The sequence below is a fragment of the Parus major genome, chromosome 3 (genome assembly GCF_001522545.3).
Source record: "Parus major isolate Abel chromosome 3, Parus_major1.1, whole genome shotgun sequence".
Classification (NCBI taxonomy): domain Eukaryota; kingdom Metazoa; phylum Chordata; class Aves; order Passeriformes; family Paridae; genus Parus; species Parus major.
This window is the reverse complement of record NC_031770.1, coordinates 51628363-51644002: the sequence shown is the minus strand read 5'-3', so window position 1 is coordinate 51644002 and position 15640 is coordinate 51628363. Positions and strand designations below refer to the sequence as shown.

The 15640-nt window shown below is 38.9% G+C and overlaps 1 protein-coding gene across 4 annotated transcripts in view; it reads right to left on the bottom strand.

The window, feature by feature from the left end:
* ADGRG6 (adhesion G protein-coupled receptor G6) overlaps positions 1–15640 on the bottom strand; it is a 110342-nt gene that overhangs the window by 58675 nt on the left and 36027 nt on the right. For all 4 annotated transcript variants that reach the window (XM_015622070.3, XM_015622073.2, XM_015622071.3 and 1 more), the window contains exons 3-4: positions 9244–9585; positions 2977–3597 (exon numbers count right to left, since the gene is read on the bottom strand). In XM_015622070.3, the coding sequence (XP_015477556.1) occupies positions 2977–3597; positions 9244–9585 (963 nt within the window). The remainder of the gene's footprint in view (positions 1–2976; positions 3598–9243; positions 9586–15640) is intronic.

The following is a 15640-nucleotide window of genomic DNA, read 5'->3' as shown; positions in this document are numbered from 1 at the left end:
GATCCACCTGCAGCCCTTGGATGTCCGTGGTGGAGCAGAGATCCACCTGCAGCCCTTGGATGTCCATGGTGGAGCAGAGTCACCTGCAGCCTGTGGAACACCCCATGCTAGAGCAGGTGGATGCCTGAAGGAGGCTGTTACCCTGTGGAAAGCTGGCACTGGAGAAGATTCCTGGCAGGACCTGTGGACCCACGAAGACAGGAGCCTATTCTGGAGCAGGTTTGCTGACAGGACTCATGACCCCATGAAACTGTATTACAGACACATTGTAATACATCTCACTTCAAATGTCTAAAACTCAGACATCCATATCTGCTTGACATGCTAGACTTTATAGCCAGTGGAGAGGAACAGGCACTCCTACAGCAAAAGAACTTTGACTTCACTGAGACACCATTTCCAGCATGAGACGCACTGACCTGTGGAATAGCCTTTTTATTCCACTGCTCATAAACAGCACTGAGGGCAATTATCTTAGCCTGAAATATTGCCCAGCTGCCTAAGGCAGACACATCCCACACTGAGTTAAATCTGAGAGTGAAATTAAGGATTCCTTTGGTCTTTGGGAATGAACGACTCGTGAAATGCACATGAAAAAAAAACAATTGCAGGCATGGACAGATACGTGGCCAAGTTACCCTTAAAATGAGTAGATCATATCCTGCTATAGCTGTAGGCAGTGCAGGCTTCAGAATCAGAACCAGAAGTTGATTAAACACTCCTCAGTTTCCCTGCACTGAACTCTGAACTGGTGGTCAATAGCCATACATCTATCACTACCTAGGTTACTTGTTTTAAAATAAATCCAGATACCTAAGCTGTGTATGCATACCTTTAAATGCAATTTACACAAAGGTATGGCGATAAAAACAGAATTCTAGCAAGTCCTAAGCAAACACCCCACCACAACTGCACAGCTGTGAAAACATTAGTCTAAGGAATAAACTAATAAAAGGTAAAACTATGAAAAGATTACCTGAAACAATTTGCCAGTGTTTTACGCTCCATAAATCTACTTGTAAAAGCTTTGCCTGAAAAACCCTGAAAATAATACCCCTTGAAAATGTAAGCACTGTTCAGGCAAAGATATGTTGAGATTGCTTCTAAATGCTTGGTTTGCTTTTTTTTTAAAGTTACAAGCCACTTCCTGGTGAAGCATTATTTGAGCTGTGTGAAAAACTCTTTTCTGCATAAATCCTTTCACTGCTGTTAAATGAAGCCTAATCAGAGTCAGCTCCCCAATGTCAGTGGTTTATTCATGGTTGATAGCCTGACTCATCAACTCTCCTGTTGAAGGCTGGTTTTACAAAGAAGGCTTTTACTTGAGAGAAGGAAGGGAAGACAATTCTAACAATTTAATCTCTGGGTTTAGTAACCATCTTTGAAATGGCACTGAACCCAGAATTTTCTTTTTCTCTGGCTCAGGAAAGCCTGTATCACAGAGGGTGATTTCACATCAAGGAATGAAAAAGACTGGCTAGTGAGTCAGTTTCCTCACAGGCTTATTTAGAGGCAACAACAATGTTTGTATGTAGATACATTTTAAATTACTTGTATAGATACTGGGCCTAAAGCAGAAACATTAATATATTTTTTTCTAAAACAATGTTCTGCTGCAGGAAAATTATTGATCACTCACATCTCACAGAATAAAGCTGTGGAGTTAAAATAATTCTATTGTTTCTATGACCACAGCTGTGATATTATATTTGTGTCTTAGGATTGTACAGTCTTTAACAGAAAAAAAACCCAAGACTCCTACTCCAGTCAAAATTAAACAAGATCAGCTTTTACAGAGATATGTTGTTTGGTAAAAGTGTTATGGTGACATCATGGAGTAACAGTGTAAGAAGAATATGACTTCTTGGGAAGTTATTCTTTATCAGATCAGTTTTTACCAATGAAATAGAACTTTTTTTGTCCAGAACACCTTCATCAGTCATGGTCAGATCAGCCTTTTCTTAGTTCTGGTAGAAAGGCAAAGGCACCTAGTTGCTTGTGGTTTTATACATGTGTTGCTGAAGTATTTTTAGCAGAGGCATTTTGAGATCTTTCTCAGTAGTTCTAGCTGTGAATGAATATCCCACACTTTGATATGAGTACAGTAAAGCAAGCAAAGCACCTTTTTAGCCACCTTAATCCCTCATGAACTATTAGATACATAAACTAGCATGCCTTAGTAATGGCAGCTTCTCTTCCAAACTAAGAATTCTCAGAATGCTGACAGATGCTCTGTCACATACACAAAAAACACTCCAGTACATTTATGTGAATCAAGAGTCTGAGCCATAAAATGAGAATAAGCTGGTAAATGTATTGAAATTTATCTTCTGGAGTAATCTACAGAAAAAAAACCAAACAAACTTCAATAAGTACCAGTTAAAAAAAGGACTGATGATACGCCATCATGAAGAAAAAATTCTCCTGATTTTGATCTCAAGACCTTCCTTCCTGTCCACCTCTTCTAATTTAATATTTTCTTCTAGGTTCCTGTCTCCTATGCCCTGCTTTTGTCACTGCTTTTTGCTGGTTCTGCATATACACCATGGGCTCCTCTGGCTAATCAAAGGGCCAAAGGGCAGGTACAAAAATATTTAGTAATTAAGTAGCTAAGGTACATTTATTTTCTCCTGAGACCACAGGAATCTTATTTGAGGTACCTGCTGTTACCTCCCTTTTGCATGAGCCAATAAGGAGTGTTTAGGAAATCTTAGATCTGCAGATCATTTCCAGCAGCAACTCAATACACCTAGGGGACTTGTTCTTTTCCTTTAAAGAATCAACTCCATACCCTTTAAAAGCCTCTGTGAATGGCAAGAGTTGAGCTTAAACTCTAATAAAGGTAAAACCTTGCTATTTTTCTTTCACGAGAATGCTCTCATTTTTTTTCCCATCTTGGTATGTGATATGTTCAGCACAATACAGGAGTGGGGGGGGGGGAAATAAGCAAAAAAAGTTTTGGCAAGGCATACCCACCACAACTCAAATTGTTTTCTGCTTTCAGTGCTGAAGTTGGAATACTCCAGAATTCATTTTCCCAGTCTACAATGTTTCCTTTCACATCGCAGCTGAGGTTGGCCAGTGTTTGCGCATTCATGGTGAAATTCCAGAGGCGGAAGTTGTAAATGTCCCCATTTAGAGAGCTCACTTCATTGCTGTTAGAGCCCAGCACCAGCCTCCCATTTCCAGGGATAACCTTGTCAAAGATCTCTGGACAGTCCACTACGTGATAGGTGCTTTTGGCATATATACCTACAGTGCCCAAGAAGCTGTCCCATACAACACACAGCTGCTGAAAGGTTCCAGTGAAAAACTCTGCATTTCGGGGCAATGCATTCTTTAGGATGCACTGTGTGCCTGAGATGGACAGAAAATGGCCTTTTGTGGTCTTCCCAAAGCTGAAGAGCTCTCTCAACAATGCATCAGTGTAGGAGAAAACCTTCCAGTCGTCGTTGTCATCGCTGTTGCCCTTGGTTGCTTCAAAGCACAGCGTAAACTGTCTGAGCTCTGGCACTGAGACAGTCTCTGCCACAGACACAGCATCGATGTCAGGAACCTGGGGAATGATCACTTTCTGATTCCTCAGAGACACAGCAACTAGAACCAAGAGCAGATAAGTAAATTAACAACAACAAAAAAATTCATCACATAGGAATAAAGGCAGACTGGCAGCAGGGGTTAAAGTAACATCCATTAAATCAAACATTCATCAGGTTGTTTTTATCACTGCAATATACCAACAGCACACACCAAAGGGAATTTGACTTGGGAGTGCACTCAGCTGTAAATACACAGAGATCCTTTCAGTGGCACAGAGAATGCTGTGTGACACCCACTTAACAACCCCATAAGTTGGTTAAGAGCAGTATTAGGACATATTACCTACTGACCTCCAACTCTGCTTCAGCTCACTTAATAAAAATTAATTCTCTTTCATCTAGTAAGGATGCATTAAGCAATGGAATAAACCAGTTATTTGAAAAACCCAGTATGACTTACTTTTAAGATACATTATTTTAATTTCTTGTCTGCATGACTGCATTACACCAGTGAAGTTCAGACCTTCCTTCTTTTAAATATTGCAACAGAAGAAAGCCCCCATTACATTCCTTGGCAAATTAAAGCCTTTTGTTGCTGAATTTAGCTAATGGGTATTTCTGCACAGCATTAGGCATCTTGTCATTTTGTCCCCAGCAGTTTTCTGGTCGAATACTGCAATTGTGTGCTCATAAATATTTCTTTCCAAGCTGTTCCCATTTCCTAACAGTTGGGTCAACAGTTTTGGACTTTGCACAAGTATCTAGAAATTGCTAATCCTACAGCAATTTACGTATTGCTGGAAAGGTATTTAGGCAGAATTGCTCGATTTGTTGTTAAGTATTCTCATTTGCATGGGCAAAATGGCAGCCACCAAATGAGAAAGCATCATATGACACAAACTTTTTCTCCACAATTGACAAGTCTGTTCACTGTATGTCAGAGAACGTTATTTTTCCAAAAAAAAATGTTAATATGCTCAGTTTTATTGGCACATTTATGGCAGCACAGTTCTTCCAGCCAATTTCTCCACCAAAAAATTTCCAGCTACCAGAGGTAGCAGAGGATGCAAAGGTGTCTGGTACAGATTGCAACAGCTCTTGGTTTCACCTCTGGCTCCCCTATCTCCTGCAAATGTCTGCTACCTCTTAGACATTTTCACAGCCTGTATGCTGGAAGTAAAACTGTTTCCGGCAGAACCTGAAGAATAAGTGCCACAGTAATTAATTCCCAGTCTCCTCTGGGATTTTTTAGTGATGTCCCATCACTTAAACTAATTACTACACCTATTCTCTTCTCAGAATGAAATAAAACCCTTTCAGATTTGAGAGTGTGAGACATGAGGGACGGATGACTGTCACGGCAGAGAAAAGACAGATATATGGTGGATAAGGATTCTGTTTTGTCTGTGGTACTGCAAGTTCCCTTTGCCAGCGGCTTGAGAAGACTCTGAGCTCCAAACTACCATATTTGGATATACACAGGAACATAATTTGACCAATATATTACATAGTGAAGTAACATAAAGCATTTCACATTATATGCCAACCCAGTAACTGCATAATGGGAGGGAACAGAGAGAAATACTGGGCTTTTATAGTTACTGGATTTGCTTCATAGATTTATTTTTCTTCCCAAGGGAAAAAGCATGCTGTAACAACTTTATAGATAGAAAATGCGTTCAACTCTCCATTGAAAACAGGGGCATTTTTTAGCAGGTTAATTATACTGTAAACTCCTTTACGTAACATGGAAAGTGTTCCAGAAGAAGCATAAGGATTCAAGACTCGAAAAAGAAGAAAGCTTATTTATATGAGCAATATCCAGACCACGTGTACAGAAAAGTTACAGACCACCTGGGCACATTTAAGCAGTACAGAAAGAGAAATAAATGGGAAGGACTTTGCTCCCATACTGAAGAAGTCTACTTAGTTTTGCTGTATTTTTGTACAGATTTAACCACTTGCAGCTTCCTCGTATACCGAAAAAACTGACAAGATTTTTGTCCACATAGAAAAAACTGAATCCTACCATCAGTATTAAGTGCAGATCTCTTTCCTTGTTGCTGTTGCATAGTCAGTCATCATACTGATGAATTTAAATGTTAGTATCAGAGAATATTCCCTGTATTTATTTATTTATATTATTTCTTATCTGGTTATTCTCTGAGGAATATACTCTTGGAATACTCATCCAAGTGTTTGAGAATACTTTCAGAATAATGTTAAATTTTTTCTCTTAGGAAGATCCTCAGATGAGCTCAATTGGTTGGAGGATGGTGCTAATAATGCCGGGGTTGTGGGTTTGATCCCTGTGTAGGCCACTCACTCCAGAGCTGGGCTAGATGATTTATCTGGGCCCCTTCCAACTCAGACTGTTCTGTGATAACTGGATTACATTGGGCATGGGGTCTTTTGACACATTTTCTTATGAAGAACGTACAAACACCTACCTTACTTGCATCTCACTGTCCCACGTCTCATACACCCCTTCACACACAAGCAAGCCAGGAGTCCTTAGGCTCTATTTTACAACCCCTTGCAGGGAACACTGGTCTCCTGCCAGCTGATGGGCTTCTCAGTATAGTCTGGTGTTTAAGAGATGCCTTCTGCTGTTTCTAGCTCCCCTGCTTTCATCTACCCTGTCACTGATGCTGGAAGAAATGTGTCAAACTTAAATTTGAGGCCTGCAAGTGTCCACATACCAAGTATGTTTGGGAGTGTTTTGTTGCCACCTCAGTGAATTGTACTTTTAATCTGGACTACTGCTGTCCTTCTTAACTGTATGCTAAATTGCCTCAAGCATTTCTGTACTAACACAGATCTCTTGCTCTCCCTCCTCCCCTTTTGATGACTGACTTCTACTTACTGGTGGAGTTATTGCTCACACAGTTGAGTGTTACTAGGAAATTATTTACCATGAAAGCTCTTCAGCTGGTGTAAATTGACATAATTCCTCTAAGAGTCCAAAGCTGGATTCGTTTGCTGCAGCTGAGGATATGGCCCATCCATCTGCTACTGGTGTGTTGCAGGAGGTGGCAAGCAGGAAACAAACATTTGTGTGGGTGGCCAATTTGATATAGACAACAGGACACTGCAAAACTCAGTTTGAAACTTACATAAAACTGAGCAGTCACGCAAAAGCTGTTCTATTCCCAAATACCCTCCCACAACTCACTCTCTTATGTCTGACTTTCCCCACATTCATGCTGTCCTGTGTACATACTGCATATTAGGATGTATGCACCACTAATATCTTTTTAAACTACATTTCTGTATAGTCAATTGTGTGTCTTCGAATGGCCTTTGACTTCCCAACTTTGTATTACTTTGTGAAATTCAAAGTGGAACAAATAAATTAATTTTATCAATATATAAAAATTATAATTTCTGAGAAATGGAAAAAAATGTAACAGCATTCCCTTAGTTCTGGGAGAAATTTATGCTCTTGCTCCCGTATCACATTTTAAGTAGCTAAAGATGGTGTCAGCTTGAAGTACAAGCTTTGAAATTTCATGTGAAGTGAGCGGGTGTGGAATTTTACACATGACCTGAAGTGAAGGGGTGTGCAAGCTTTTGGATGGCTTTGGGAAGTCTGCAAGCATAGCAGAGCACAGTGCTGACATCTGCCATGTGGATGTGTTGTCATTTCAGTGTGTGTGCACACTGATGTCCTATTTCCCACATGCATTTATAACTTGAAAGGAAAGCAGTACGTTATGATCCCTTTTCCAAGACCCTGTTCTGTATCCATTTCCAGGTTAAGCTTTACTATGATCTTTGTCTCCAGCTATGTTCTGAAAGTAACACAATTACACAGCTGTGAGCAATAAGTAGAATGTAGTTATAATCTGCCCTAGAGGAATGCAGACAGCTCTCCCAGCATCCACAGTCAAAAATCAAGATGTCAGGTGAGAGTTACACATTTGGAGTAATGAAACCAAATGAAGCCAGCCTCAACCTAGCTGCTTAGCAGCAAGCCTTAACACAGAGCTTCTGAACTAATATATATGTGAAACATGAAAATATGAGTCACTGATGAAGTTTCACTCACACTGGAGAATAGCCCTCTTTTTCAAAAGGAAAGGCTGTCTTCCAAGACTATTTAATTTTGATGGTGCTGTTCATGAGCAAAAGGTACTATTCTATTTGTCATGGAGGTAACGCTCTTGCTTCCATAACAATACATCACTGTAGGTCCATAGACACAAAGGGTTCTCTGCCTATGTTTGTGGACCTTTCCTCTCCTTATTAAACACAGCTGAGGTCAGCATTGCATCTTTTAATTCTGATTGTAACTCATCTCTTAAGTCATACTTAAATATTAAAATATTGAAGAAGAATACAGAAATAAATAATTTTGCATAATGTGTCTGAACATGAGTTTTTATGAATCACTTGATTTTACAACTTCTTACAAACAGCAAGAGTTTTGTTAATTTCAAATAGAGAAGTCTTTCAGAAAATTTGCTTTGACTTTCATAAGAAAACATGTGCTCCTACAATTATCACTACATTATTTTGTCAGTATGAAAGGACCTCAGTAGAGACAAGTATTTTTAGCTCCTCTGTGATGTTACCTTTTTTTTTTCAGGACTACACACAGATTTTGATGACACAATCACTCCTACTTTTGTCTTATGATTTCTGGAATTTACTATCTTAATTATTTTAAAATATATGAAATGTGTAATAAATATTTTTAAATAATCATGTGGAAGATGTGCTTGTGACTGAAGAGAGAACTGCCAAACCTCCCTGCTCTGTGTTTCACAGCCCGCCAGCCTGCAGAACATAGCTGTGCTACAATAATATAAAGGCTAAATGCAATACTAGTGTTCAGTTTAAGGTGTGCAACCACTACAAAAAGAAAGAGCATACTGAGAGCATACTGAAGAAGAATGCTGAGAATACTGAGAGCATGCAACTGGAAACTATAACCCTGAGGTGGAATGGTCAGCCACACATGGGGTCTCTCTGTGACTGTCCTAATGCCCTTTGTTACCTAACTGCCCTTTACTGTCTAATTTACTGTCTAATTAATCCTAATTAATGTGCTTAACAAGAAGCCAAACACCAATCAGAAATCATTTGTGTGCTTGCTTATCTTCTAGGGAAAAAAGCATGAGTGTCTTTTTAAAACACTGCTACATATTTAGGGAAGGGAAAGAAAGGTCAAGGACCTGGAATGACAGGTAGACGTTTTGCAATGTCAGTTCATCCCTGGGAGCTTGTTCCAGAGGCTGGATGAACTATGAGAAGTTCTGCTTTCTGCACAAACTTCTCCCCACTGCTGGGAGTTACATTGGGCCAGAGGTCCAGGCTGATCTCTCTGGCTCAGCTAGGTTCCCTCTCATGCTCTCCTTTAAGTTTCTTCATTCCTCTGCACGTGTGCCAACCTGAAGGATGCATATTCTGCTTCCAAATCCTCCAGCATAATTTGGCAGGGAGAGAACTGTTAGGCCTAAAATCTTTGCACGTGAAAAGTTTTTCTAACACATTTCTTGTCATGTCCTGAAATAAAGTAATTTTGATCCAAAGAAAAATAAATTAGCTTATAAAAGATACAAGATAACCCTGTAAAGTGCAGCCTCACCCATTCATTCTCTTCTCATGGAGGACTTCATTCCTTTGGGAAGTGTCATTCTAATCCTTCTAGCACATTTCTTTACAACATCTATAATGGGATGAAATGCTTTGGACTTACTTCGTACATAGCTGGCATTAAAACCTTTCTTCTGGATACTGAAGTCACTTTTAAAGGACACAATCATTTCATTTCCGGTAGAATTATAGGATAATCCTTTGGCAGTGATGCCACAAAGGTTCATTGGGCTTTCTCCATTGTCTAATGTCAGTGAATCATAAATGCAGCCCGGAGCTTCTTCAATGTCGAAATCAATAAATGTTAGCTGTATGATAAATCCATGAGGTGCTCGGATGATCCACTTGCACGCTTGGCTGTTGGGATAGTCACTGGGGAAGCATGGGGAAGTGAAAACTCCAGAGGGGTCAGTGAGCACGGTCCTACAGTCATAGCATCCATGAGCTGACAATAAAAACAGAGAAAAGCTGGAGGTCAGGCAGAGATGTAACCTAGAGTAACCATCAACACAATAGCTAAATATATTTTTATGCAGAAAAATAGAGATGGGAGGAAGAAAGGCAGAAAAAGGCCTTGTTTCTAGTAGGGAACATATTGGAGGAATAGTATAGAAAATGCATATTTTATGTAAGAAATTCTATAGCAAAGAAATATAAATTATATTGCCAAGCAATAATTTGTGCACATGATATATATATTTACTAAGTATACTGGCCTGATAAAGGCAAAGCGAAAGCAATGTTCTTCAATTCAGAAAGGCAAATTCTAAAACTGCAACTTCTAAAAAGATGACTGGTATCATTCACATTTTTTAGCTCCTGGTCTGATGCTGACAGGAGGTTATCCCCGAAGCTCTATGACATGCTATTGTTTCCAGAGAAGTGCCCCGGAAAGGAGCAGCAGAAGAATTGGGCTGAAGAGCAGCAGAAGCAGCAGTCCTCGAAGGTTAGTCATCTGCATTTCCAGCTGATGCATTCCACATCACCCAGAAGGGTAGCAGTGAGCTACTGGCTTTTGAATCAACAGTAAATTACTGTGTTCTTCCCATGCTGACTCAGCTCCATTGACATATTTGTGGCAGTCAGGCTTTAAGAAATTCTTACCCTATTTGTCATACTCCTTTGCTCACCTGCTGTGTTTACCCATGAGAATTTCAAGCCCAGTTAGTCCCCAGGGCTGCATTTCTTGTTTGGTTAACATTTGCTCATTTATCATATATTTACTTAGTGTATTATAAGATATAATTACCATGAACTGCCTGCTCCTAAAATCTGTTACAGTTTGCCAAAGCAGCACTGAACAAAATAGGTGGGAACTGAATATCACCAAGAGATAACCAAAGAAACTAACTGGCCCATTTATGCTGAATTACTCTGCAAACATTTCATCAAACCACAATCCTGTGTCAAGTCCTACAAGGATGAAAAAATATACATTATTAGTTACCCAAACTAAAAACAAAAAGGTTTTCAGTGTAAATTACACACAGAAAAGTTTTAGAATAGGAATAAATGCAACTAATTTCTCCAAGGAGCCCCTGGTGTTTCTTTCCAGTCAGGGTCTTGATATTTTTCAGTCACATTTAAATGGTGTTTGGCATAAGCAAATGGACCTTGACCCTGTGAAGTTGCATGCCAAAAATGCAGTTTAGTTTAATTTACATCTGCAGTTAGAATTGAGAGGTGTATTTTTTATAGTTTTTTATAATTTTTATTGCCAAAGCACGAATTGACATGGCCCCAATGAGGTAAAGAGACTATTTGAGCTCTCAGAGCCAAATGCAAGCTGGTTACACGAAGAAAGTTCAGTGGGACGCTTATTTGTTCAAATGGGGAAAAAAAATTGTCTGAAAGATTTGCAGGTAGCTTTGGGAAGAAGTGGTGCTCCTGAAAACTTGATCTGTGTAGTAGAAACAAAAGCCTGCCCATTTTTAATACTCCTGCAAGTCTTTACAGTCGAGGACTGTGCTCACCTGCACTGCAACCCTGGTGTTCCATTTATCAACCAGAGAGGGAATATTTACTCATTAGTACGGTGAATATAAATCCTGCAGTTGTACAAACAGATGATGGCTTCATCCAGTGGGTTTTATACAGATAGGTATCAGTTTTCAGAGAACCACCTTAGACTGAAAGGAGGAGAAACAGGAAAAGCATGCTCTCTGCCACAAGCCACTGCAGGCAGACTCCTAGTCCAGGGCAAGTGAGCCTCTACAGGGCAGAGCAGCTGCAGGATGGCTCTGGCAGGAGCTGTCTCCAGCTGGAGGGCTCTGTGATCCAGGATCCTGATGGCTAGGATGAGGGCTTACAGGGGCTGAGGATTTGGCAGAGGATCTTGCTCACTCTCATTCCTGCCAGAGAAACAAATGACACAGAGCTCTCTGGGGAGTTGAGAACTTTCCTTGGGCACGCAGATGGACCTGAAGCCAGGGACTAAGGTGTTAAGTGATGTAAATACATACAGGAACATGGGTGTGAATGTACATTGATTCATCCTGGGGCACCTAAAGTAATCTTAAGAGCATTATATGCCATGGCCAAACCAGAGAAAATATGCTACTTGTCAGTAAAGTGTATGTCCATGATTGGTAGAACATTACACACAACCTGAGACTGGAAAAGTCAAATTTGTCCATCAGAGAGAACTCTGATGTTCTTCATGTTTATTAATTCTATTGATCATCAGCAACCATAAACAGGATGCAGCTTTTCTATTTATCTCTCTCTCCTGAGTATTTATCATTGTTTCTAGGCTGTGTAAAAAGAAAAAGTCAGCATATATAACAAAAATACTTTTATCCTTGATGTCACTGTAGATATTAAAACATAAATGTTATTTATGATTTTTCAAATAATTTAAGCTTTGCAGAAATGTACTCTCATTTTATTACATTCATATTGTTTTGTTCATTTTACAGAACTAATGTTAAAAAACAGCCCCTAAATTTAGATAGGAAAATAAGTGCTCAAAACTTTGCATACACAGAAGAAACAGATTTGGTAAGCAAAATAGTTGGGTTTTCTTTTTAAGTGGGTTGGCTCCATTTTGGTATAGTAGCTATTCTGTCCATGACTGCAATTTGAAGGAGAAATATCCTGTTTTCATGCAAATGTCCACAGTAGTAAGTAAAAAGAAAAGAAAACAAACAACAAAACTATATATAAACAGAATGGTTTTAAATGGAACGTTTTGCACAGCTTCTCATGAGGCAGTTATTTTTCTATAAACATCACCTATTTTACTCATTAAAGAGAAAAATTGCTGTGGCAACGTTAGGCTGTCAGCCAAAGCTGACAGATATTTTGCAATCCCATTGGCCCAGAGCAGTTCTGAGCTGTGGAGAATGAATACTTGTTGAAATACACACCACAAACATTTCTAGAAGCAATCCAAGATATTTTATTGATTTTAATGGGAACAAATTTAGCTATGATATTCCTGGTTAGGAGCCCCACATATCCAGAATCTGCCTGACAAGTAATTTTTACCAGCATAGACCAAAGGAAATGTCTAAATATATTTTATACAATAAAGACCTTTATTTTTTCCCCCTCTATTCTTTTCCAAACCAAAACGAACACCCTCTTCAGATAGTGAAATCAAGGACTTAATTTCAACATTTCCTAAATGGAAAGCATCACTGGGCAATTAATGTGTTTCCAACATGAGAATACACTATAGTATGGTTTTCATTTAATAATCAATTTTTTTTCTGCATCATACTCAGACTTTCTACAGTAAAGAATATTTAAGTATCTAGTGTGATACTTCAACACTAAACTGAAAAGAGAAATTCATAAATTCCTCTGGAGCTAGTTAGAGCTTTCACCAAAGTTATCTATGTGATTCAAAATCGTTAATTGACTTCAGAAGCAGAATAGAGCGTAGGGGAAATGGCTTTTTCCAATCATGGAGTGGAGATAATGGGCAAAACCAGAAAAACTTTCCACAGATTTTGCGTTTCTCATCAATGAAATGAAATACTGATTTTCCTTAACTACTTCATATTTTACAGGGTTTTATATGTGCAAAGCACACTACCAATGACTTTAAACTGCAGCTGGGAGAGCATTTTTGACAATCTGGCCCACTGTACAAAATCCAAAAAATGAGTATTTAGTGCCCAACAGAAAATTTTGGGCAAAGCAATTTGACCACTTTTAATAAGAACTTATCAGTAAAAGCAGGGATAGAATCCCATTCTCACAGTTGCCAGTTTTCCTGACCATGAAACCATTCACTCTCTTCTAGGAGTTTCCTCTTTTACATATATACCTTTTAACTTGTGTGAGGCAGAAAACACCCTATCCTAGTCTTTCCTACACCATGCTGATTCATCTGAAGACTGCCCTAAAACTAAGAGGCTAAGGAAAACATGGTCTGGCTCACTAGTGATTGCACCATACAGTCATGCGTACCATGTGTACATATCCTCATATCCTAAACAAAATTAATTGTCCAGCTTGTCCTGTCCACTGATTTTGCCTCCTTTAGAGTCCCAGCACTGAATTCCACCATATGAACTCATCATGACAACTCTAAGTACTGAAATGCACAATTTCAAAAGTGACTTTCATGAGTCATTTGTGGGAAGCTAAAGCCACAGCCAGACACAGAGATACAATGCCTAACAGCAGATTTGGAAAGGAAACATTCATTATATAATCTTATCCCATACATTCATACTTCTCTTTTTAAATTTTTTTTTACCTGAATGACTAACACATTCCAACATTTGCCTCCAAAATCTGCAGTAATATTAATATTTTCCTCTAGTTTCTCACACTTCTCTACTTCTCTCCATTGTCATTGTTTACCACTAAAACCTCTTTTGTCCTATTATACTCAGCAATTCTTACTCAGGCATGAATTTTGACTTCCACCTCTCCACCTGATATCACTTCTGCACTTATCCAACCTTGGTGAAGTGCTGGACAACAAATTTTGTTTGGCCAAGAATTTTTATAAGAGCACAAAAGCAATCCAGTGTGGAACACTGTCTATTTCAGCCCTAAAGACCCAAATTTTGTGAAGGTTACAATCAAACAAAACCAAGGTCACTGTGGGGAAAAAGCCCGTACTTGCAGTTTGTGCATTATCCAGTTTTTTTTCCACCTAAGTTATGCTTTGCACTGGAACTTTCTTTTCACTGCTGAAGCATGTAGCATTTCCCACCTGACAGTAACATAAATTACTCCACAGGCTTAGATAGTAGCACAGAATACCAGTGACAGCTGGGGTGGGTTGTATGAACACTACCAGTATTTTTTAAATACATTAGAACGTTCCCTCACAAAAAAGAATGCTGTTGGATTTCATTTTGGCAAAAAAAATTAATTTACTTCTCTCTGTTGATGATACAATTTTTATATGAAAATATCCTGAAATAAATCTAAGCAGCTCTGGAATTGAATTTTCAGAAAAAATACCCAAATACTTTATGTTAACTCTAGTCATATTCAAGTGAATAACAAAAATCTCTCCTGCCTGACAGAATTAGGCCAATTCTAAACCATAGAAAATCTTAACTAGAGTGCCTAGCACTTTAGACATAAAAAAGCAGAATTAATTATAATTTGCTTTCCATGTTGACATCTGAGATCTTTTAAGCACTTAACATATATTTTAAAAGGCACTACTGACAAGGATGGTCATTTGAACTAAGCACAGGCAGGTAACACAGCAAGTGTGTGGTGATGTCCAAAATAAAAGAGACTTTACAATCATTTTGTGTCACAGCATGAAAAAAACACCTAGTTTGATGAACATTAGGTGGCAAAAAGTTTTGCTTTGTAAGAAGCAATTAATTTTTCAGGTTTTTATCTATTTCAAGAACATCACAACACAAATATGACCAAACATTAGGTTAGATGTATTTATGACTGCAAATAGATGGGTGAATGAGGTCAGCAATGGGCACACCTGCAGACAAGCACAAGGAAGGGCCAAACCACCAAGATGTGGGTGGGCTGGAATGGCTACAGAACAAACAAACCCGTGTTATTCCAGCAAGACACAAACACCAAACCAAAAACAGCTATCCTATGGGATAGGCTTGGACAGCTTATCTTCACCTTAAAAATCATTTTGAACGTAAAGGCAATCTGTGGATCTAGAAAAAGGTCCATATGCAAAGTGTGAGCATATTAATTGCAAAGAAATGTCCCAACATTCACTCTGAGCATAAAGTAGTACTCTGCTCCGCTTACTCACATTTAAGCTAGTAATGAGATAAAACCTCTTCAATTTGTTTATGCAAAACAGGAAGCCCAGCACTCTTCTGGAGCCCCTGCAGACCCAACCATGTACTCTGCTCTCTGTGCAACCCACACTTTGATTGAGCTCAGTCTGGGAAAGTTCAAATGAGGAGATGTGGCAGGTTTATTTTTGCTTCCTTATTTACTTTCCAAATTGTAGAAGCTGTATGATCTCTCAAAGAGATCTTTATTCTGCTACACTATGCTGATAAAAATTACTATACGCCACATCTAATTTAATG